The sequence below is a fragment of the Marmota flaviventris genome, chromosome 4 (genome assembly GCF_047511675.1).
Source record: "Marmota flaviventris isolate mMarFla1 chromosome 4, mMarFla1.hap1, whole genome shotgun sequence".
Taxonomy (NCBI): domain Eukaryota; kingdom Metazoa; phylum Chordata; class Mammalia; order Rodentia; family Sciuridae; genus Marmota; species Marmota flaviventris.
In genome coordinates this window covers 143,213,269-143,238,456 of record NC_092501.1, presented here as the reverse complement: position 1 = coordinate 143,238,456, position 25,188 = coordinate 143,213,269, and the positions used below count along the sequence as shown (strand labels likewise).

The 25,188-nt window shown below is 41.8% G+C and overlaps 1 protein-coding gene across 1 annotated transcript in view; it reads right to left on the bottom strand.

Annotated features, from left to right (window-relative positions):
* Window positions 1-419: 419 nt before the first annotated feature.
* Window positions 420-25,188, bottom strand: part of Flt1 (fms related receptor tyrosine kinase 1) — a 173,868-nt gene continuing 149,099 nt past the window's right edge. Inside the window, exons 21-30 of the mRNA XM_027928878.2 lie at window positions 22,386-22,542; window positions 21,878-21,975; window positions 20,831-20,953; window positions 19,143-19,254; window positions 16,994-17,093; window positions 11,173-11,278; window positions 10,773-10,915; window positions 8,400-8,484; window positions 5,989-6,083; window positions 420-2,804 (exon numbers count right to left, since the gene is read on the bottom strand). Of these exons, the coding sequence (XP_027784679.2) occupies window positions 2,618-2,804; window positions 5,989-6,083; window positions 8,400-8,484; window positions 10,773-10,915; window positions 11,173-11,278; window positions 16,994-17,093; window positions 19,143-19,254; window positions 20,831-20,953; window positions 21,878-21,975; window positions 22,386-22,542 (1,206 nt within the window). The 3' untranslated portion in view covers window positions 420-2,617. The remainder of the gene's footprint in view (window positions 2,805-5,988; window positions 6,084-8,399; window positions 8,485-10,772; window positions 10,916-11,172; window positions 11,279-16,993; window positions 17,094-19,142; window positions 19,255-20,830; window positions 20,954-21,877; window positions 21,976-22,385; window positions 22,543-25,188) is intronic.

Genomic DNA, 25,188 nt, shown 5'->3' with positions numbered 1-25,188 from the left:
AATATAAGTGGAGCTGGCATGTATCTGTTTCATGTTTGACATTCTTATGGGCTGTAAAATAAGATTAAAAAAAAAAAAAAACTAAGCAACATCTTTTAGCATTTGGACAAAATTGTCCCCTGGCTAAAACTAATGTCTGAGCATCATTTCTTGGGCTAACTAGATACAGATCTGCACAAGGTGCATTCATCCATCCATCCATACTGTTATACATAGATTATCTCACAAGCCCTGGAAGGAAGTACTTGTTTTTTGTTAGTGCTAACCATTTTTGTCATAAATGGCAAATGTTTCTAATATTACTGTCAATTAGTGTTTTAACTTTCAGTGCTGTTTTAATGAACAAATGCTTTGCAATTAGATATACCCATTATTACAAGCTTCCATTTATCTTTCTACATGAAGACTAGATGGAACCATTTTTAGGATGCACTCATGTAGGCTATAAGCCCCAGTCCTTATAGAAGCTGAGTAACAGAATCCTAATAGATTTTTTTCTTTTTTTTGGAAAAAGGGTATATACTAAATCTCTTTTTTATTCAGAATTAGATTATTAAAATCAAGATATCACATGAATAGCTAAGGTTTTCTTTTTATCATCAATTGCTGAATCCATATGTGATCTGAAAGAGAATTGATTGGAGTGTTCTGTTTAACCTCCATCTAATTACCTGATTTATATTATTGCCAGCTTTCACTGGAGTGTTTGTGTATGGATAGAGGAAGAACAAAGATTTCTCCCCTCTTCTGGCCCTACCTGATTTTGTTTGAATTTAGTTCCTGGTAGAGAGACCTGCTTCATTCCTCAGTCCTGGCTGGGAAGTCCTCAAGAGCTTCCATGGGGCACCCACTGTCTCACTGGGGAATGTGCTGACTCTCCTATTTCTTCATACAAAGAACTTAAACAAGAAATGTGGCAAATAGGGAAATAAGTATACATTCTTCTAATACTTACTTAGAGAGTCCAGGTCTTAGATTTAAGTTACATGCATAAAAGGAAGCATGCTCTGCTCTCCCAGAAGTGATTCACTGTTGCTTGTTCAGCTCTTGACTGGTTCAGCAGCTGCATACAACCCAAGTACACAGACTATAACTTGCATAGACAGCATCCAACAGAGCCATGTTAGAGACCCAGGGTGCACTTATCTCTAGATCCTGGAGAAGGAGGCACCCTTTCTTACCCTGTCTCCCTATTTCTACCCTGTCTCCCTATTTCCACCATCCTCAGACCCAAGGCAAGGTCCAAAGCAGATGAAATAGGCTTTTCTGTATTTGATGGCTCATTAATTAATATCCTGAGTCCCAACTGTAGAAACATCTTACATAAATTACATATCACCTTTTTTTCTCAAGGAGCATAAAGTGCTTAATAAACATTGGTTAATGCTCTTCCACATCTTTCCAGATTAGCATGAGACTGTGGAATCTCTACTAAATAAAAGGAATCACAATTAACTTCCTCTGCTTCAGGTCCCAACTCTGGGTGACTTGGTTTGACTGGTAGAAAGATAGAGTTTCCACTCTGCCTTATTGGATTTTATTCCATCAGTTCCAGTTTTGGTACAGAGAAAACCCTCTGTAAGACTACATTCTCATTCTCCTCAGCTTCCTTTTATAATAACTGTACACAACAGGATGATACAAAAAGTTAAGTGTCTTGTCTATACATTAATATTCAAAATACAATCTGACATCATTTTTTCGTGCAGCTTTGAGCCCAATAGTAGACATTTCTAACAGACCAACAGACCACTTAGCTTCCCATGAGCAACATGCCAAGTGCCAGGCCGTCATGCTCTGGAGCCAAACTAGCTCTGGAAAGTTCTCAGTGTATTTCACTAGAGAGGCTGATAGTATGAGCTGACAGTTGAGTGCCACCCTTAATGGGATAAATCAAAACATCCCACTCATAGGAATGGCTATAGAACCAGTCCTATAGGTAAAGTCTTTAAGATTTGCTTTAATCAAACAAATTGTCCTTTTCTTGTCTCCCAGAATCCAGGAAATGTCCCTTCCTCTCTGTCCTGTGTGCTCCTGGCTAGTGTCTTGAAAGTCCACTGGTCAGGGCTGGGAAGCCACGGAAGCGGCATTGCAGACGCCCTCTCCTACTCCCTCCCGATATGATGCATCTCAAAATCTGTCTTATGCCTAGTCTTGTTTTCTCCCTCATCTCCCCTCTTTTCCCCATTCTTCCTCTCTTTCTTACATGTCTTAGGCCTGCTAGAGGTCTTCTGAGACACTGCTTAGGTCAGCGCATGATCCCTCCAGCTAAAGGGCTGACCTAGTAGAGTCCAGTGATCTCCTGGAGTCCTCTTGTTTTGTGTGCCCTAAGGCTTCAGGGACTGGAGCAGGTAAGTCATTGGGCTTAGAAAGGGTTTCTCTAAGAGGAGTAACATGAGGATTGAGTAGTAGTGTTCTTGTCACTATTCTCTATCTGGGGTTACATTCTTGTTAGTAAAAAAAAAAAAAAAAAAAAGTACTATTAAAAGTCACAAAAAGCAGCTGGCTCCTGTGGAAAGGTAAAGGTGTAAACTCATATATGCATAATACTGGCAAAAGCTAGTTTTCTGAGAATGCAGGTATACTTGTGCTTCTAGAAAGAAGGTTGTGTCATGCATTAAGCAGGCGGGGTGGAGTATAACACCACGGAGTTGTAGTCTGGGGGTGGAGAGCAGCACAAATCCTCCTTTCCCAGCTCTGAGTTGTCATGCGCAGATCTGATATGTCCACAGCTGGACAGGAAGAAGCCAGGCTTGGTGACATCGGAAAGCCCTGACTCCTTACTTTTACTGGTTACTCTCAAGCTAAAAAAGAGAAAAGGAAAACAAATGTACAGAACAGGTTTTTCAAAATAAGGCACTAGAAGCCACTCTCTTAGTGGGACATTTGTCCACATCTGTCCTAGAATTAATTAGGGAGGCCATCTAAGTCTCATCAGATTTTCTTTGTTCTAAAACTGCACACTGGCTCCCTCATGCCAGCTTGGTGTCCCTGGGCAGAAGGAGAAATGCCAGTGGCTAAGGGTGTAATATATGATTAGTTAGTGTAAATCCATAATTCCAGGTAGAAAATAACTCCAAGACTTGGGTATTCTGAAGTCAAATAGCTTATATGATCAATGGGAAAAAAAAATGTCTTTACCCTGACTTGCAAATAGCCACGTCAAATCCAGGGAAACTGAATATCAGTTCATATGGCAAAAAATATGATTAAGCTCAGGTCTGTAGAGTGACACTTATCCAAGTGAGGCCCAAATACAGTCACATGGAGGCAGAGGGAGATCATGACCACGCAGAGAGGAGAAGTCCATGTGAAGATGGAGCTGAGAGGTTCAGCCACAAGCCAAGGAATGCCCCAAACCACCAGAAGCTGGAAGAGGCAAGGAATGGATTCTCCTCCACAGCCTGTGGAGGGAATTTGGCTGCCGATACCTTCGTACTTGTGGCCTCCAAAACTAAGAAAAAGTAAATTCCTTTATTTTTAAGCAACCACATTTGTGGTAATTTTTAAAATCATTTTAAGAAACAAAGAGCGTTACACACAAAAGTGGTACATCTATCACATCTGTCTTTCTATCATGCTTGTGTTCTAGAGGGAAAGCTTTTTAAATCACGAGGCTGTGTTTTACTAGCAAGGCTCCAGGGTCATTCTGTAGGTTACATCCAGCCTAAGATGGATACAGGAGGAAGAGAAGCTTCTCCTATCTTCATATTTTAATTTTTTGTTGTCGTTTAACAGGAGCAGGACCAAGAAGAGAACCTTGTGAATGGCTGGTCTGGAGGAACACATCTGTGTTCTCAGAGAACAGGACACAAATTATGGTTTTGTTTTCTTCAACAAAAGTCAAGAAAAAAGTAGCCACCCACTTACTGATGTGTTCCAAAATAAGAAGAAGAAAAAAAGAACAGTATTTTACTTTCTCCTTATATCCATCCTTTCCTCATTGTGTCCTCTAATCTGCTGTCTCAGCTCTGGCACTTTTGTTGTGCTTACCTTAAAAGGAACAAGTATGCAGACATTTGTATGGAAATGTCCTTGTCTTTCCAACTGACTTGGTGAATTAAGCTAAGTATCCTATAGGGGGATTTGTTGTCATCTTTACTTGGATTTAGATAACAGTTCAACAAACTATAGCCCACGGGCAGGCCATCTGTTTTGTTTCCTTATAAACCAGAGCTTGATTATATATAATTTACATACTGCACAATTTACCTATGTAATGTGTGCAAATCAATGGTTTTCAGTCTTGTAGTTTGGATTTTTAATGGCCGCCAAAGGTCCATGTGCTAAATGGCTGGTCCCCAGTGTAGTGCTACTGGGAGATGGTGAGACCTTCAGGAGGTAGGGCTTAGTGGGAGGTCCTTAAGTCACAGAGGACATGACCTCAAAAGGGACTGTGGAACTCTGGCCCCTTCTCTTTCTCTCTTTGTTCTTGGCCATGAGGCAAGCAGTTTGCACCACCACAAGCTTCCAGCCATCACATCTGACACTCCCATCTGAGGCCCAAAGCAATGGGTCTGCCTGATCTTAGGCTGGAATATGCAAAACCAGGAGCCAAAATAATCCTTTTCTAAGTTAGTTATCTCAGTCAGGTATTTTGTAATAGTAATGTGAAGCTAACAAGTATATACACAAATTGTGCAACCACCAGCACAATTTTGGAACATTTGGACACTCTCCAAAACCCAGATCCATTAGTAGTCTCTCCTCTCCTTCCATACCACCAGGCTTAGCAAACACTGGTCTACTTTTTGTCTCTAGATTTGCCTACTCTGGGCATTCATGTAAAAGGAACTATATAAGACATATATTTTATGAATAGGTTCTTCTATTTAGCATAATATTTTCAAGGTTCATCCATTATGGTTTTGTTTTCTTCAACAAAACATACTATAGTATGTATTAGTACCTTATACTTTTTATTGACAAGTACTATTCTATTGTATAGATATACCTCATTTTATTTATCCATAAATTGATGGGTATTTGGGTTGTTTCTACTTTTAGCTTCTGAGCAACTACTAACCTGTAAGAACATTATCCCAGTAATGTATAAGTGTTCTAATTTCTTCACATGCTTTGCAACAGACTTTTTGATTGCAGCTATCTTCAAAGGTGTCAAGTGATATCTCATGGTGGTTTTTATTTGCATTTCCTTGATAATTAATGATGTTGAGCATCTTCTCCTGTATTCACAGTCATGTCTACTTGTTTATGTATTGCCTGTGGCTGCAGAACTGACCAGCTCACTATCTGGCCTTTGAGAAAAAGTCTGCTTGATCCCTGACTTAAGAGGAGTGGGTTCTGCCTTTAGGTGAAAGGGGCAGGCATTTGGGCCAGGAAAGGAGAGAATGTCTGCTTGGACAATCAGAGGTAGAGACTAGCATAGAGTTGCTGAAAAGACACCTATGACCAGTCGAGTAGAAAGCACAATCCCAAGCAATTCTGGCAGTAATGGCCACAGTATGGAAGGGGAAACCGACTAAACAAGCCAGGGATCTGTGGAGAAATCTCAAGTGAGAAAAGAGTAACAGGATCAACAAGAAGTAGAAAGTCCTTATTTGGAAGGGCTGAGTTCTCAGAGTGGCATGTCTTAGGCCTGGCAGTAGTGGGACCTCTCTGGTACAAATCCTGCTATTCCCGGGAACAATGGGGGGTCATTGTTTCCTACTCCCATAATCATGTTTCCACCTATACCTTTCACAGCTGGGCTCAGGAACCTTCCCTCTAAGGCTCTGTGTTTCATGTGTTTCGCAGGAATTTTGTGAACATTTTCCCCTTTTAAACACTAGCTTTCCTTCCTAGAGTCTGGTATGCATTTACTCAATTTTATGGCCCCCTTTCTTGCCCTTTGGGGAAAAACAGCTTTCTGTTCAGGAAGGCAAGTAGTCTAGTCCTCAAATATCCCTCATTAAACCATCTTCCCTTGTATCTTCCTTTACCCTCCCCACATCAGTTGATGACAAAAAAGGTGCTCGGCTTCCTTACTCAATCTTTAGTGAGGCCTTGGGTTTGCTGTCAGTCCAGGTGAAGCGTTTCAGCAAAGGGGAGGTCAGCAGAGTGCTACTGTCCAACTGATAGTCCTATTGGGGAACAAATGAAGAAGGTTAAACACTTGCCTGGCCCAGAGCGGTCCAAACTAAGTCTGGGGGATGATACTGGGATGTACCTCTGAGGTTACTCCAGGTGCTTGCTCTTGGTCTCCACAGTCCCTGCCTATTGACACAAATCTACATATCAGCAACTACAAACTCCGATCATTTACAAGTAATGTCTATTCACAGTGGCTTTGAAGCCCTTCCTCCTGAAGGTAAAGTAAATAGACTTATTAAACAAAAGGAAAACTGCAGGTAACAGGTTAGCACTTGCCACAGGAAACTTTTATGTGAATTACATACATATATATAAACTAATTTTGGCAGATGATGGTTGGCTATGCGTATGCTTTCATTTGGTGGTTACAATATGTAAAAAGTCTGGGAAATTATAAAGATATAGTTTGATTTCTTGAAGATTCTACAAAATTTTCAGACTCTCCTTGTTCATAGTTCCCAGTGATTAGATTTCATGGAGTTGTCTTTAGCATTGAGTTTTATGTAGACTCTCCATGACTATTAATTATGGCATTTCTAGAAAACAGACTTCGTATCATGTTCCTGACTCCCCTAAGGCTCTTACTGAGTTGTGTTCACATCTTTATCAGTAAACACCTAAGCAAACAAGCAAACTGTCACAGTATAGCTATCACTGCTATATTAGGGTTAGTGTTAAAGTTGAGAAATCTTCCATGTTTTGCTCCGTATTGTTTTTCTGGACTTGCACCCTATGTACCAAGCAACAAAACAAAATTTCCATCTACGTTACCTTTGTGTTTTGCTAGTTAAAATTTAAATGTTTATATTTTTAAATCATCTTATCCCTCTGTCTGGTGTGTTCAACATGTTTTTGTGTGTGTGTGTGTGAATGTGTGTGAGGGGTGGTACTAGAGATTGAACTCAGGGGCACTCGACCACTGAGTCACATCCCTAGCCATATTTTGTATTTTATTTAGAGATGTGGTCTCACTGAGTTGTTTAGTGCCTCACTTTTTCTGAGGCTGGCTTTGAACTGGTGATCCTTCTGCCTCAGCCTCCCGAGCTGCTGGGATTACAGGCGTGTACCACTACATCCAGCAGGTTTTTGTGTTTTTTAAAGTGACTGTGCTCGTCTCATAGCCACGTTGACTATGTGATGACATTTGAAAAACTTTCAAGTGTTGTTCTTCCAGGTCTTTGTGGAATACAATTATCATCAGCATTTCTCTAACTTTAATGTGCACAGGAATCTCCTGGGATCTGTGACAAGGTGGTATCTAACTCAGTGGGTGTGGATGGATCCTGAGAGCCATTTCTGGCCTGCTTCTAGACTCTGGCACTGAGCTTGTTTGGAGATCACATTCAGAGTACTAGGATCTGCCCTGAGAGAAGTGCCATCCTGCCCAACCTTCCTCTCCTCTCCTTGTTCTCTCAACCTCACATCTAGGGCTTTGGAAAGAAGAGCTGGGAGAGGCTCTTGTTTGCAAGGCTGTCTTGGTTTTCTTCTCCCAGTGTGTCTGAGTAGGAACATGGCTGTTCAGCCTGCAGAACCTGGGGGGAAAAGGACCAAAAGCCTAGGTGGACTTCTGGACTCAAAGCTGCTGCATCACAAGTTCTAGTCACTGACAACTAGAAGTTCCTCCACTACTTTCAAGGAAAGAATATATCATTAAGAGCCAAGATTCTGGGGCTGGGGCTGGGGTAGAGCGCTCAGTGGTAGAGCGCTTACCTAGCATGTGCGGGGCCCTGGGTTTGATCCTCAGCACCACATAAAGGTGGGTAAATAAAATAAAGGCATTGTGTCCAACTACACCTAAAAAATAAATATTTTTTTTTAAAAGGAGCCAAGATTCTTAGAAACACATGAAATTTTTAAGGGACTAAATTTCTACAAAAAAGGACTTAGGCCCTGGAGTGAATTATGGCTCATCTTCAAACCATGTAATTCACTTTCAAATTAGTTTTGCATAGCTAAGGCTGGTTGTCAGTCTCCCAAACACTGTCATGTTTTTTGTTTGTTTGTTTTGTTTTTTGTACTGAGAATGGAATCCAGTACACTCCCTGTACTTTTTCTAAAATTTTACTTTAAGATAGGGTCTCATTAATTTGCTGAGGCTGGCCTCGAACTTCCTTTCCTCCTGCCTCAGCCTCCAGAGTCACTGGGATTATAGGCATGCACCACCATGCCCAGCTGATACTGTCATTTTAATCACTGCTGATTGCTGACCTTCACCAAGAGCTACTAGATTCCTAGAGTTTGTGTTTGGGTGGAGCCAGGAAAGGGTTCTGTTAGGATGCACTGAGTAGCTAAACTTCATGACTTACATCAAACATGGAGGTGGTATTTGGTGAAAGTTCTTCAAAGGTTTTGATTCTTTCCAGACTCAAGAATTTGAAAGCATTTACATATCTAATGAAAAAACAAAAAGAATAATTAAAACAGGAAAATGCACTTACCTTTGATTAGTTAGGAGTTTAGGGGCACTGTATTGTGGCTAAGTTAAACCAAAATTCCATTTTCTATAATGGTGATTGAACCCAGGGGTGCTCTACCACTGAGCTACAAATCCAATCCTTTTTATTTTTTATTGTAAGAGGGGCTTATTCAGATGCCCAGACTGGCCTCAAACTTGTGATCCTCCTGCCTCAGCCTCCTAAGTTGCTGGGATTATAGGCATGTGCCACCACTCCCAGCACAATTGCCTAACTTACAGCTCAAGTTTTCTGCTGTGCCCACTGGGAATCTTCACAGCAATAACACTTCCTACCATAGGTGTCAATTCACATGTCATGGTTTTCAGCAAAACTCCAAAAGGACCCACTGGGTTCCTTTGTGGAATCAGAAAACATTAGACCTAGAAGAGACCTAAAACATCATTTGGCCCAAACACTTTATGAGAGTAATGATGCCCAGGGAAGAGATGTAACTTTATCACGTATAGATCCTACTTCCTACAAAATGTGGGGTGACAAATAAAATGACATTTCAAGGTTACAAAGCTGATTTAGTCACATAATTGAGTATTAGGGCCAGTCTTGTATATTCTGTACTGTGAATACTTAATGGGAGAAATGAATAGGATTTGCATAATTTCTTGATTGCTACCTACTGTTTTTTGTTGACAACGTATTAGGAAAGACCATCAGGGATATCCATTAGACAGTTACTCATAGGTAAGTTCACCTATTGATTGAATTTCTCAGGCTGATAATCTATCACCATTAACATCCTAGGCCAGCTCCTTTTGAGGCATAAGGCTAAGCAACAAACATGAAGGGTCCAAATTACTTTGACACTGTATTCCCACCCTCATCTCTAACCCAATCAGGCTTTGCTAAGGTATTTACTCCAAGCTAGTTTTCTCTTCTTTAAAAACTGGATGACTCATTTGCTTTGGTCTCTTGGTGTTGCTGACCTGAAATCCATCATGGGGCTAGGCTGCCCACTGGATTTCTTCAAAGCCTGTCACAGATAGCTATCAATGTTTTCTGATTGTTGCAATTCTTCACCATTCCTTCCATGGTGGCAGAACTGAGGTCAAAATCTGAGGACTGTGTCTACTGCTGATAAAGTAGACAGAATGCCCACAAGACCTTCTAGTGGTCCAAAAAGAGGTCTTGATTGCATAGGGTACAGGAAGGGTCAGAACTCCTGGGTTAGATCCTCTTTTCTTCCATTTTTTTAGCCACAAATTTTGACAAGTTCTCCTCTTTGGAGCCTTAATGTCCTCATTTGTGTAACAAGCTATATGTACTTCACAGGATTGTTTTGAATATAATATATCCAAAGAGCCCGCACAGTGCAAGATGGCAGCACATGTCTGTGTAACTATAATATGAGGACTGAATATGTTTAATACATATGTAATTATGAGCACTAACGAGCAAATCCCTGGCCAGCAGAGGCCCTCAATAAATATTTGTTCTTTGTCCCTCCCTTCTTTAATCTCCTCTGTGGAGTAATTACTAGCTTGGAGTAATGCAAGATATGTTAATTTGTTAAATAAGAAAAAAAAGGCCAGTTTTATTTGTTTAGTTTCATCTCAGTTTTAATTTTAAAAGTTAATGTAATGGGCGAAAAACAAAGGGGATGGTTCTAGAGTAAGATTAAAGAAACCTAAGAAAATGTTATGTGTTATTCTGGATTCTTTTTTTAAAAAATCTATAAAAGACATTTGAAGAAAATTATGGAAATTTGAACATTATATGATATTAAGTAATTTCTTTGGTATGATAGTTTTGGTGTGGTTATACAGGAGAATGTCCTTAGGAGATATATACAAAGGATTTAGGGGTAAAGTATTATAATGTGATAAGCCCACTTTAAAATGGTTCAGAACAAAGAAAAACACATAGCCCACCCCTGCCCACATTTGAACTATATATACAAAATATGGCAAATTGTTAACAATGGTTGAATTTAAGAGGTGTACATATGGGTGATAATTACTTAATTCTTTTCTCTTTTTGTTTGTTTCTTTTATCTTTTTTTTTTTGGTACTAGAGATTTAACCCAGGGGCACTTTACCACTGAGCTATATCCCGGCCCTTTTTGTTTTTTTATGAACTTGCAATCCTCCTGTCTAGTCTCTCAAGCTGCTGGTATTATAGGTGTGCACAATGGCATCTGGCTTTTTTTTTTTTTTTTCTAATGCTTGAAATTTCTGTAATAGAAAGTTTGGGGGGAAAAAATCTTACCTGACATCATCAGAGCTTCCTGAATTAAACTTCGGGGTTGAAATACTGTCCTTGAAAAAATCCTCAGAGAAGGTAGGAGTTGAGTAGGTAAAGCCACTGTTTCCTGTCAGTATGGCATTGAGTGGGATATAGTCTTTACCATCCTAAAATAGTAATGACAGAACTCTAATTGCACAGATTTCTATTTCAACCAATATCTGTAAAACATTATGTCAGATTCAGCTATGTCATTTGCCCACTCTTGCTTGTGTTCTGAGAGGGTAATTCTGTGTGCAGACATACTTTTAATGGCTGATCTCATCTTTTCTATTAAGAGCTCTTAGAACAACCAACAAACACACCCCCTTGACCACATTCAAAGGCATTTGGCCTATGAGAGTCTAGATAAATTTAGTTTTACCTGTTGTACATTGGCTTGAAGCAAATCACCCAGTTTTTCCACAAGTTCTGCAAATCGTGGCCTTTCTTTTGGGTCTTTGTGCCAGCAGTCCAACATGATCTGGTAGCTGTTGGGTGAAAGCACAGAGGAAGAGCTGAAGAGCAGGATATATTTATATAGACTGCCTGCCATGTTGCAAAATGAGGGCTGTTCTTCTTATAGATAGATAGATAGATAGATAGATAGATAGATAGATCGATCGATCATGCTTTTTATAGTAGTGATATTGCTTCATTATTATGATTGGGTCTGTAGCACCAACACATAAGAGGCAGCATGGGCCATATCTTGCTAGCAGTGGGAGCACAAGTCCACCAAGGCCCACTAACAAACCAATCCTCCAGAACTCTTGTGACCCAAGTTCTTTGGAGTGCTTGTGGCTTCTGCAGAATGGAAGGATTGAGTCCTATGGATCAAGCAGAGCTTCTTGGAAAGGAAACACCACTGTTCTTTGCAGTTGGATATGAAGTGGAATGTTCTTACACTCACTCTCAAAATCAGGACAGTGTCCTGAAAGTTAAAAACAGCTGCAAACACCATGGATGAATAGTTGGCAGTTCCTATTTCATTTTTGGATAGTAACAGAAGTCAGTTTAAGCCAACATCTCAATAAATATACTTTCAAGTCTTCACAGTTCTCTGATTTTAGGCTCTGTATCAGATACAGGAGGGGGTGCTGGGTACATGACCCAGGTTGCTTCCAAAAGGTAAGGTCCCCAAAAGTGTGGACTTCAGTTGTTCCTTGTACTGTGTGCAAGGTTCCTGTGTATGGCTTTGTTTGCCCAGCATTTCAAAGCTCCTATTACAAACTGGCCTCTCAACACTAAGGTAAAAAAGTACAAGCCAGGCTTCTGGATTTGAAACATCTGTGTTAATATCTCAGAGGCCAAATCTTATTCTGTGAATCCAATTTCAACAGGTTTTTTTCTGTGATTCTTCTCCTCCATCACTTTAGATGTAAAGATATTGGCTTATTTCTTGGTCATGTCTGCTTGGAGTAGAGGTCTCTATCTACTCCTCTCTATGAAAAACATATGCCAGAGGTCCACACGCACACTGGATTAAGGATTTATTCTCTTTGGGCTCTCTCTGTTCTGTATGCAATGCTTATTTAAGTTATCTCTTTTTTTCAGAAGATCCTCTGGACCAGAGAGGACTCTGACTAAGGCAGATCACAATCTAAATGGGTTGGGACTTTGGAACTGGTCAGAACTAGTCTGTAAGAACTATGAGGCCTGGAACCTCATCTCCATAACCCTCACTTAGTGCAGGATCTGGCCTGTAAACACTTCATAAATATCTCATGAAGGAAGTTAGACTGGTTTCTGGGAAGAGACAGCTCTGCTCCTTCCATGAATTCTTTGGCCACATTGCAGACATTATCATAGGGCTGGGAATTGGGTGTTGTTAAGGGAAAAGTCTGAGAAACTCCAATAGTCATCCTACCCCTGTTCCTCGTCAGATGTGTGCCTTTAGTAGCTCTCTTTCGTATATCCTTGTTTTGTTTCAAAGTATATGAGGTAATCAATGAAGATAGTAAGAATACAGAAAGGTTTAAAGAAGAGAAGAATATGAGGAGGAAAGTAAAATAAAAACAAGAAAAAAAGGTAAAACTATGGGAAAAGTTCATATGCAAAAGTTACATCAGGATTCTGAACACTTTGAAGAAAACCAAGAAATAATCAATTTTATGATGCATATTAGCTAGGAGTTAAAAACAAATTGGGTACTCATAAGAAGTGTGGCTGTTCCTAGCACTGAAATCTGAAAGGGGGTCCTCTTAAACTTCCTTTAACATCATTACCAATTAGGCAGTAAGGACTTCACTGGATTGCTGTGTATAATATATCCATGTTGGCCAAAGTCTTAACAACAAGAAAAACCATTCACTAACAATACTTCTGAGAGGCAAACAATGTGTTCCAGGTGTATGTATCCCAAGGGTCTGGTGTTTGTCCCAGTATTCTGGTTTAACCAAGAAAACAATTCTAGGTACCTCAGGGTCTGGGCACCAGTCTTTGGAAGAAAGCTTTCCGATGAAATTTTGGGCTCTATTTTCTGATAAGTATCTAACGAGACTGATATCCCGAGTCTTTAATTAAGGGTCAGGAGCTCATAAAGATCATAGGAGAATCTTCCATTCAGATATTTGGTCTTAATGAGTCCTGTCCTTAATCCTCATCCAAGACTTCTCAGAAGGGGATTCTAAGTCCCTTCTGCCCCTGTACTTCACCTACTGTACCTACTTCCCCTGACTCCAGGGGCTGTGGTGGAGGTCAGCTGGTTCCAGGAGCTGTGGGAGCCTTTTGGAGTGCATGATGATTGGCCCATGTGGGGCTCTGCTGCAATTTATAGAAACTGAAGACATGGGAAATGAGGAAGCGACCACTAACTCTCTAACTCTGGGTTACTTTCCTTCCTTTCTGAGAGACACAGGACAGGTAGCCACAAGCACTGAAGGTCCCAAGTATCCCTGACCCATAGTACTGCTGATGAAGGGCTCAAGATACTTTCTCCTGAGTGCTTTAAATCCTGGCACTCAATTCAGAGTTCCTGGGCCCACCTGCTAGAAGCTGCTTGCTAGAAAGGGCAGAAATAGCACAAGGCACCAGTGTATATAACTCTACATGGACCTCATTTTAAGTAAGTTTACACATTTTACTAATTAATTTTAGGTACAAAAATATATACTACAGAGACAGGGGGGCACTAGATAAAAATTTGAGGTGCCTCCCCTCAGGGTATACTGGCTGTGGCAGGGATGGCCTGCTTCTGCCTTACTTAACTCAAGCCTAATCATCCAAGGCTCTTTTACTTTTAACAATAGGCAGATTCTAGGAGGTGGTTGGAAGAATACTAAATATATACCTAGTTAATCCATAAAGATAGCAAAAGCAAGGAAGGCTTGAACCAGCAAGCATGTGGGGCCCGAGCCCAGGGAGCAGGGGGCTTATTTCATTCAGCAGAGCCCCAGCTCGTCTCCAGCAGGACTGCCCTTGCTTCTTTACTGAAATAAGCAATAGGGACCACCTATGACCACTGGCTGTTTTCTAGTTTCATCTGTGGTTTCTCGTTTCTAGATTCCACTCCTCCAATCTACGATTCAATACAAATCATCTCAGAAAACACCAAAGGAAAAGAAAAAAGAAAACATACATCAGTGTGTCCCTTATTGAAAGGCATCTGACTAAACAGGCTCTGGGCGAGGAACCAACGATTCCACTCAGTTATACAATTTTCACCACTAAGTAAACAGGTTTAATGAAGTAAAGAAACACCAGTTGCACCTAAGTTGGGGTGAGGGACTGTGGGAAGAGTTTCCCTTCCAAGCTATCACCCAAGTTCCCAAGTGCACACCGTTGTAGGCCAAGTTCAGGTCATGAAATCACAGTTCTGAGAAGCTGCACTTTATTCTCACCCCTTCCTACTTCTGGAACAAACAAGATTACCCCATCAGCTTTCACTTGCTTGAGAAAATGGCTGAAGACCTGAATCCTGGCCTTCTGAGGAAACATTTCACCAAGTCATATCTTTTTTTTAATATATTTTTTTAGTTGTTGATAGACCTTTATTTTATTTATTTATATGCAGTGCTGAGAATTGAACCTAGTGCCTCACACATGCTGGGCAAGTGCACTACTGCGGAGCCACAGCCTCAGCCCCTTCACCAAGTCACATCTTACTTTTTAAAATTTGTAAAATAAACTAGCAATAGGGACCACCTATAACCACTGGCTGTTTTCTAGTTTCATTTGTGGTTTCTCATTTCTAGATTCCACTCCTTTGACCTTCTTCCCAGAATTGAGAAACCACATCCCTGTCTATAAGTTGCTTAGGGCTCAGGGGCTACATGGAGGAAATTTATATAAAGATTTGAAGCCTTGATAAAGTCTAGGGGAATCTTTAGTCCACAGTGGAGGTTACGTTGTACCTCTAGAGTTATTCTGGACCAGAACCTGGCTGAGAACTGGAGACAGATCCTACTGGTATGTAGGATGATGTTGTGGACTCTAAACTTAGACTGAGTTTGCTCAACTGATTAGCAATGTTTTGTGCCTTGGCTTTCTCATCTGTAATATGGAGTTAATAGAATCACATACTTTACTGAGTTGTCATGAGCATGAAGCAAATTAATATACATTAAAAATGCTTAAAACAGTGTCTGGCACTTATAAGCACTAAATAAACATTTAGTTAATATTCTGTAAAAATAACTGCAATTATTATTATTGTTAGTAATTGAGAATTTATGATTTTCAGATTATATAAAAGTGAAGGACATATTTAATGCATAGCACGCATGGGTTTATCAGAGTACCATTTCTGCTGGGGAATGTGCGATGTATTACTAATTTAACAACACCTGTGGTCAAGGAAATCTGTATGGGGGCTGGTTTCTAAATCTGTGTCCTCTGCTACACTTACATGACAGAGGGCATACTTCTCAGTCTTAGTTTTGATACTTGTCAAATTCAGATTATAATATCTGTCCTACTTGATCCTGAAGGTTGTGGGAAATTCACATTAGACTACATGGGGAAAACATTTAGGAAAGCATAAAGTGCAAAATGATCTCATGTTAAACCACTGAGTTAAAGGACTCAAGAAAGTGAAAATTCATAAGGCCTATTTCACTCTGCAGCCCCAGAAAGAGATCTTGCCTCAAACTTCCTGTGCTTTGCTGAAGAGGCCACGATGCAAGACTGATGAAAACAATCTCCTGCCTCTTCCCTGATTGCAGGTTGCTCCCCTGTCCTGCCTTCACGCCTGAGTCCTCTGTCTCCCTCATCCAGCTCCCTGTCCAGGATCTGACCTAGCCTTATCCCAAGATGATGAAGGAAAGAGCCAGCAACCTTGCCCTTTGGCCAAGCCCACGCTTCCTTCACTACCCGACTCCTCCCCAAAGGCCATCCCAGGGCTCTGACAGGACCCCATTGTGTGAGTGGGAGGGGGGGGGTGCCTGCCTGCTCAGGAAAGGCGGTGCCGCCTCAGAGAGGCCCAAGTCCTTGTCAGCAGCTCCACAAAACTGCAAGTGTCATCACATTCCTGATCAGGCCTCAAACTGCAAAACATGCACATAGTCTCAGGAAAAGAGTGCACAAGAGAGGCGAGCAAGTACAACCCAACAATGGGAAAGCCTTCACACAGAGCCTATCACCTTCCTAGAGTCACCAGAAGGACGGTACAGCAGGAAGGCACTTCAAGAAGCTGTCTGCTTCAGTGTCCAGACAGCAGCAGAGCCTATTTCTAAAGGATTTTAAAGAAGGTACATTGCCCAGGTCACCTTCTGTGGAGTATAATCATAGCTTTGGTCAGAGAATTCTTCTTTCCCCCTCCTACACTACTTGTCCGACAGTCCAAAGCATGCCTCTCGTGAGTCTGTAGCACCGTTGGACTTATGGTCAAGGGTACTTCTGGCCCTTGACCATGTGGTGATTTAGCTCATTAGGCTCCCACTTAGTGCGGTCAAGGTCTTGTATTCTCTTATTGGGTGGTCTATTTGTTTTTGCCTGGATTTATACCTAAAAACTAAATTTCTAACTTCAGTTCCCAGCTAGAGCCTTGAAAAGTCATGCCAGTGGTCAGGAGGAAATAGTGGGATGAATCAAGGACAATGTATCCCACTTTAGGAAAACACTCCCAGCACAGAAGGGCCCAATAGAGGCTGAGGACAGGGAACCCTGAAGAAAAGGATAACTGTTTACATCTTTCAAGATGGGGATTCTAACACATCAACTCCCTTCAGAGGTGCCGTGGTGAGGAATGAAGGAAGCTGGCTCACATTTCAGGAGTTGCGTACTCAGGGGCCCTCATCCTCATGCCTTCTTTCAGGCGACTGCAGAAGTCCTCATCCATTTGTACTCCTGGGTATGGAGACCCACCTGCAGGAGACAGAGTGGGGACACACAGGCACATTATAGTTTCAGGGCACAAAATACCATAAGGGGACAATTCAGTGTTTCTTTCCTCCCTTTAAAGTAATATTTAGTAGTAAGACATTGTAATTGTACATAACGATTGAATAATAAAACATGGTGATTGAAGTGGATGTCAACATAGGGTAGGACACAGAGGAGGTTAGCAACACGGACACATACTTCACTGTTTGGTCTCATGGTATTTAGTGTATTATGTCATTCCTATGGCTGCTCCTATTTCTTTGGTCAGGGGAAGGAATAATATGAAGAGTCCCTGTTCTGTCCCCACAAGAAATCCCATCACTAGAGTCTCATTCCTCAGGTTAGTGACCTTTAGCAAGCCAATTGACTAGGCTATTTAATGGATTGGGCCTACCTCAGTAACAGTGATTTTAAGTCTTACAGCACTGGGGACTAACGCTTATGACAGGCCTAAAGGGGGAGTGTCTTGAACTCCAGAACAAGGTTCAGTGGTATAGGTTGGGGGCTGCTCATGGTCAGGAGTCTGCAAAGATGAAGGTTCCAGAGGCACCTAGACTTTGCCCCTTGCCAGTGTGACTAAGATTCTCCTATAAGCAATCCTTTTAAGGGGATCCCTGACTGAGTGTACAAGTGGGTAAGGCCTCCCAGTCGGTTCTGTTCCAGCCCACAAATCTAGTCTATCTCAGAATGTGTTTGCACTTTCTTGTGATTACTGCTGGTAGGAAGCAGCTGGGAGACATGCAGTGCTGGCACTGTGTCACTGCAAAGGCCTAGTGGCTTTCAAAGACTGGAAGCTACAGGTGCCTGTCATCGAAAGCAGGGGAATGATTTTTACACATTACAGGAAACCAGGGATGTTACTGGATGACTTTTATTTGCTAGGAAAGGCAAATTTTTGGCAAAGTCCATAAGACTCTTGGCTAGAATTCGTGTTTGGGAGGCCTCACATCATTACTATGTATTTTGGAGCAGATGTGGGTTCCATGCACACTTTTGAATAAGAGAACTCCAGCAAGGTTTCTAGAAACCCTCAGTGGGTGAATTGCAGGCAGAATCTATATAACCAGTGTTCTTTATAGTTTACTTGCATAAAGTAGGGCTGTGTCATGTGCTAATATCAGAGGCACTGAAAAGACAGCTCCTTTTTCTTTCTGTCTGCTTCCTTGGACCCTGTCCTTTCGTCCCCAATTCAAAACCTATCTTTTTTTTTTTTTTTTTTTACTGGGGATTGAATCCAGGGGTGCTTAAGCTCTTAGCTACATTCCCAGTCTGTTTTATTTTTAATCTTGAAATAGGGTCTTGCAAAGTTGCTAAGGCCATCCTCCTGCCTCAGCCTTCTGAGTTGCTGGGATTACGGGCATGTACCACTTCGCCAGGTCTCAAATCCCATCTTCACCCCCTTTAGAAACTCCTGTCCCCTTCTGGGATGTGGCACTGTCTATTACTTGTCTTTTGTACAACTACCTTGGCTGAATCTCTCTGGCTCTTATAAACCAGCACCCAGACCCGGGAGTGCTGGGTGGATGTGGAATAGGAGGCAGCATCACCACTGGCCCCAAGCTGCAGGCAATCCCTGCTGCAGCTGCAACTAGGTTTGCAGCCCCCATGGCATGCAGTGGACCCACTGATGCCTCCTTTATCTAAAGACACCTTCCCCACGTTTCAGCTGTGCTTATCAGGTTTTTTCCTGAGAAGAAATTCTGAGGGAGCAGGTGTTATGGGGAGGAAAAGGGTAAGGGCATTAGACATGGGGGTGTCTGAGGCAATGGAAAAGGGGGCAAAGGGCAGAGAAAGATAGACCTGATTCCAGATTTTCTACTGTCTGACCTTGTTCATGTTTCTAAAGCCATTTTTACACACACACACACACACACATCATGACTGTACTGAGAGGCGACCAGGATCCATGCCCCTTCTACAGTTTGCAATTTGAGTGCTGATCTCAAGGTTGTGTCTAGACAAAGGATGCTTGACAGAAGATGAATACATTTATTTCTAGGCTGTTTGATCTCTTCCCTCCTCCAAATTTACCCAGGGAGAAGATTTCCCACAGCAACACTCCATAAGACCACACGTCACTCTTGGTGCTGTAGATTTTGTCAAAGATGGATTCGGGAGCCATCCATTTCAGAGGAAGTCGAGTCTGGAAGAAGGCAAGGCAGGCTTGAGAAGAAGAGCATGAAAACAAAGCATCCAACTCAGGTGCCTATGGATCACATTAATGCTTGGCCCAGACATCATTTCTTAGAGCAGCCATGCTTTCCAAACAGAGAAAACTCATAGGGTGTGCAGTGTTATGCTAGAAGACTGCACTGCATACTACTCCGAACCCTCCAAAGGCGATGAATGTTTACTAAGCCCCTCAGATCTAACTCCATGGTTCTGAAAGAAATCCTCCCCTCCCCCCTCTGCTTGGAGGGGGAGAAGGGGGGAGGAGGCTGCATTCCACAGGGACACTGAAGGCTTGGGAAAGAGTGATCTGAATTAGAAGACATCCTGAAAATTTGTGATGATTTTCTGGAATTTTTCCTAAGAAGGAAAAGTCTAAAAGGCATTCCTATGCAAAAAGACAGGATTTTAAAAGTCATAGTATGGGGTCTGGGGACTCAACTCAGTGGTAGAGGACATGCTCAGCATGTATGAGGTCCTGGGTTCAATTCTTAGCTCCCTCACTCCCCCCAAATAAGTCATTCAATACAGAGAACAGGCAAAGGTATTTGAAGAAGAAAGGTACTTTAATATTCAAGTATTTAGTACTTAGAAAACTATATGGCTGGTTTTCAGGCCTGCAGACAAATTTTCCTTCTCTTCCAGATAGCAAGAATCCCAGTGAGTTAGCCCGGGAGTTGGATGGATGGGGACTGGCAAAAGTATGGGATAATGGAAAGACAAAGAAAAAAGGAAGGGGGAGGAGCAAGGAGGGGTTGAAAGAGACACAGAAGGAACAGAAAAGAGGGACAGACTATAACACAGGTAGATATCATCTGTGAAGACCCGGTTTCCAAGGAAAGTTTTGCTTTTTTCCCCTCCTTTAAAAAGTGACAACAGAGTAGTAGTTGTCAAAGTATGGTCCTGGACAGCTAAGTCAGCACAGCCTAGAAACTTGTTACAAATGCCAATTCTCAGGCCCTACCCAAAATTTACTAAATCAGGGAGGCTGGGGGTGGGGCCAGCAAAATGGTTGAGCAAGACTTCTAGGTGATCTGTAGCTGTAGAATAGTCTTCAGAGCTCAGACATAAGCTGAAGGCCTCATGGCAGAGGTCACAGAAGAGAGGTCACCCACAGAGGACACAGGAGGTCACCTACTAAGTGACAAATAACATTATGTTCAAAAACAAATGGAGAAGGGGGCCAGTGTACGCCAGCAGGGAGATGCTAGGCATGGAAGGCATACAGGGGAGGTAATCAATTTCCTCCCAGCGAGATAAACCCCACCCTCTCCGGAGGTACACACACCTGTTGAATCAATCATCTGGGTTTATTTGAGGGAAAGAGTCCAGGCTGTTCTTTTCAATGGTACAAGGAACTCCCATAGGAGCCCAAGGCAAGGAATGATATGGCCTTACCAGGGCCCAACTAAACACTTCTCTGGTTAGCAAGCCTCAGGCAGTGCTTCAGAAAGAACCGGTACCAAGCCAGGGATTTTACCAAGGGCCTTGGTCTGTGGTTTTAAAATGACAGGGTATAAATGAGACAAATAAACATCAAGCTGACTTACATCTCCTTTTCTCACATAATCGGGATTCTTATAAATATCCCGGGCAAGGCCAAAATCACAAATTTTCACCACGTTGTTCTCAGATAAAAGAATGTTTCGCGCAGCCAGGTCTCGATGAATGCACTATAATAAAACGAATGCATAATCAATGCATTTCCTGAGTCTAACTAACTAATTTCCTGTGCTTCCTCAGTGTCATTATTCTTAATTTGAAGATCCATTTCACATGCTGTGAAGGAAGCCACTCTCAGCGCACATGGAGTGACCATAAACATGAAGCATTTCTTTACAAATATAAGTCCTTTGAGACCTGAAAGTCAAGAAATGCTCTGACTCTGGTGGGCTACTGTCTGCAAACAGCATCCTGGTGAACCAAGGTGGCAATCTGAGCTTCGTCACCAAGCAAAACATCCCCATAACCTTTTATTCTGGCTGGTGGGGGTCAGATTTTATCCAGCTGTGGATTTGTGGGAGGACCCTTTGTAGATGGAATGATAGATGCTCTCCAGGGAAGTCCTGTACTCTGGGATTCTGACCAATTTTTGAAAACATGCCAGAGGGTACTGTGGAGAATGGTTGCTGTATTTGTCCAATCTGAATCTCTTGGTATTAAATTCTACTCTTTGGCACCCCAGGTTTATCATTCTCAAAACTCCTCATAACAGGACAAATTCAGGCACCTGGGTTGAGTTTGTTCTACACTAAAGGACATAGGTATAAGCAAATACTAGGAAAATGGGATTTATAGCAGAGACATGTATCCATGCCTGGCAAAGAAGAAAAGATTTTGGAAGTTTTCACCATAAAGACAAGATAACTGAGGAGATGAATATATTTAACTTGACTGAAACATTATGTAATGTAAACATGTATCAAAACATCATATGGTAATACATACAAGTTTTAGGTTTTAATGTATCAGTTAAAAATAAATTTAAGCAATTATTTTGTAAAACAAAAAATTTAAAAATAAAACTTCACTTTATTCCTGCTTTTTTTCTTTTCTTTTTTTTAAGAAGAAGAAAAATAGTAAGGAGATAAGCTGACCTTCCTGGAAGACAAAAACTCCATGCCTCTGGCCACTTGAAAACTGTAAGAAATCAGATCCTCCATAGTGATGGGCTGCTTGTAGAAATCATCAGAATCTGCAAAGCATTAGAACTGTAATTGTTTGTAATGGCTCTTATTATTCCACTAAATCCCAGTTTATTAGAACAACATTAGCAAAACATAAAACAAACTAACAAGTGGATCAGAGTTCATTTGAATTTCAACATGAACATCAGAGATTTTTCCAGGCCTCCAGCCCATGGATCCAAGCATGGGGGAGGGGTATGACCCGGCCAAACGCCTGAGGGGAGACAATCACACAGTTCTCTGTCAAAATTAGTAACTCTGTAAATAATCTTAATTCAAATCTTATCTCCTCAGGACATTACCCTTCAAGTCTCCCACGGATGTTTATTAGGGTGATAAATAAGAAAAAAATGTCAGAGATGCACAGTATGTTGTAAAAATATCTCAGACTGTAGGACAGGAAGGAATGAATACCTACCCTCCTCTTCCTCAACATCACTCAGACTTTTATCTTCCTGAAATCCAGAGCTCGCAAAGCTCTCACTGCTGGTGACACTATCTAGTCTGGGTTTCTTGTCCTGCTCCATGCCTGGTTCCATTTTTTCTTTCTTAGGCTCCACGTGCAACGCTGCATCCTTAGAACAGATGAAGAAGAACACCAGTGAAAGGAGCCCCAGCACAGCAATGGGGACACTAGTCCTTCTAGCAGGCAATCACCTGAGTTGGAAAATGTCATTCCACAAGATAGATACTGAATTAGCAGTGATGGATTGATGGTGGCAGGTGCCTTGGCTACTGCTGGAGTTGTGGGATCTGCTCACCCTTGTCTGAGCTTCTAGATAGCATCTTAGGCCAGATAAAAGAAGATTAATAGGAGGGGGGCACGGTGGTGTATGCCTGTGATCCCAGCAGCTCAGGAGGCTGAGCAAAGCCAGCCTCAGCAAAAGTAAGGTGCTAACAACTCAGTGAGATCCTGTCTTATTTAGATACAAAATAGGGCTGGGGATGTGGCTCAGTGGTCAAGTGCCCCTGAGTTCAATCCCCAGTACCCACCCAACCCCCAAAAAAGACAATTAATAGCAGCTGGTATGCACTGAATGCTTATTGTATTAGCCAGTATACCTTTTTTTTAATATTTATTTTTTAGTTATAGTTGGACACAATACCTTTATTTTATTTATTTATTTTTATGTGGTGCTGAGGATTGAACCCAGGGCCTTGCATGTGCTAGGCGAGTGTTCTACTGCTAAGCCACAACCCCAGCCCACGGGTATATGTTTTCTTATTTAATATTCCAAATAACTTTATGAAGTAGTTTTTACTAAAGTGGAGAAACAGGTTCAGAGAAGTTTAGTAATCAAAGGCACATACAATAGGCAAATGGCAACATCTGAACCCAGGTTTGGCCTGCTCCTGAGTCTGTGCCCTTAGCAACTTTTCTATATAGCACATGCCATCTTGTGAAAGAGATGAAACTTTGATACTTCTATCATCATTTAGATGATATGAAAAGGATCTTCAATGTACTGGAGGCTTCACTTTGTAATCCCCGAGAGAAGTTATAAAGAGAAGGCTGTAGTTTCCAATTTCTCTGATTCCCTTGGGAAAAGAAAGAACATGAACCTTAATTTTGTTTTCCATTTAAAACAAAGATAAAGGTCTATCCTAAAATGAGTTAGACATGGCCCTTCATCCTGGATGGGGTATCCAAGTCCTGGTTTGGATGCTAGCTTTTCCATTAATCATGTGATCTTGGGAAAGTCAGCTTATTTTTCTAGGTTTCATCTTCCTCATTTGAAAAATTCTATCACCCTACTATGGCTCAGGAAAGGAGATGTAGGTCCTGAGTGTTCATGTGGAACAAGACATTCATCTAGAAACTCTGACACTAGAAACTTGCAGGTCCAGTGGCTTTAGGACTACATCATGTACATAGCCTGGTTTATGCTAGATGGAAATACTGAAATAGGGGTTGGGAGGGACTGAAGTTCACTGGTGTTCCTCGATCCACCTGCACACAAGTAATGCTAGGATTAGCCACACGCCCTTGGTTTTTCTAGAAATGTCACAAAAAAGGAGTGATCCTTCCACCAGAGGGCACAATGGGAGCAAGCAGAGGACAGAGAGAGGGAGGTTTGGGTGGGACAGCTCTAACAAACCTTGTTAAGTGTAAAGGGTACCGAGGTTCCTGGCCCCTGAACAGGAGCCCTTCCTGTGTTGCAGGAGGGAGGCAGACCTTAGAAAGAATATCTACCTACCCACCACCACTGGACCCCTCCACCCTGCAAGGGGGTTTTCCTGGCTTAGCTCTTTCTGAATCCAGTCCAAGATTTCAGGACTGAAGGGAATTTGCTCTGCTTTGAGCCCAGGGCACCACATTTTCCTGAAGGCAGATAAAAATATAATTATTTGTTTTTGTGTCTTCATGAGGCAGTGAGATCTGGCTCTGCTCAGCTAGGAACTGGAATTGTGTTTTCCACAGACCCTTCCCACAACAGAAGGCAGCAGGAAACTTGTTGGCAATGTTGTGGTAGAAAAATACTACCAGAGATCACTCAGGAATCAGCTTCTATGTAAACTCTCTGGGCAGCCTTCTTTATCACAACCACCAGAAGTCACTTCCTAGGACATGCCACCAAGCTCACTGCTCCCTTCCTGACCCCCAATCTATGGTATATTCACCATTGTCTATCAGTAACCATCTCTGTTAAAGAAAGGTTAATTTACTTAACTTTTGAACTCTGGCAGAATAGCAAATTTATCCCAAATAATATTTAAGGATCTTAGTGAATTTAGAAAATAATATATTCTATTTTCAATTTAGTCATTGGTTTTGTTTTTTCTTCACTTTCTCCTTATATTCCTTTAGCTTCTAAATGTGAAAGATAGCAGCGGGTTTTCCACAAAAACACAGCTCCACCAAGTTGCACAGGGAGGCAAATCATTAAATATAGCCAGAGAAGGAAGCAAACTCTTCAAAACAAAGGACGCACGAACCCAAACGTTCCATCCTGCCCAGGTCCCTGGGGTGTTCTGCTGCCTTAGCTCTTCCTGAACCCAGTCCAGGGCTTTCAGGACTGAAAGGAATTTGCACTGTTCTCAGTACAGGGCACCACTGTCCACATTTTCTTTTTTCCACCTTATCCAGTGTGGTGCACAGGAAAAACCCTAGAATGGGAATCAAGAGAGCTCAGTCTTTCTCTCCCTGACTTCATTTTGTGGTAGTTATGTGTCATGTGAGTTCTTTGAGTACCTCTATATTTGTGAACTAGGGGCTGGGG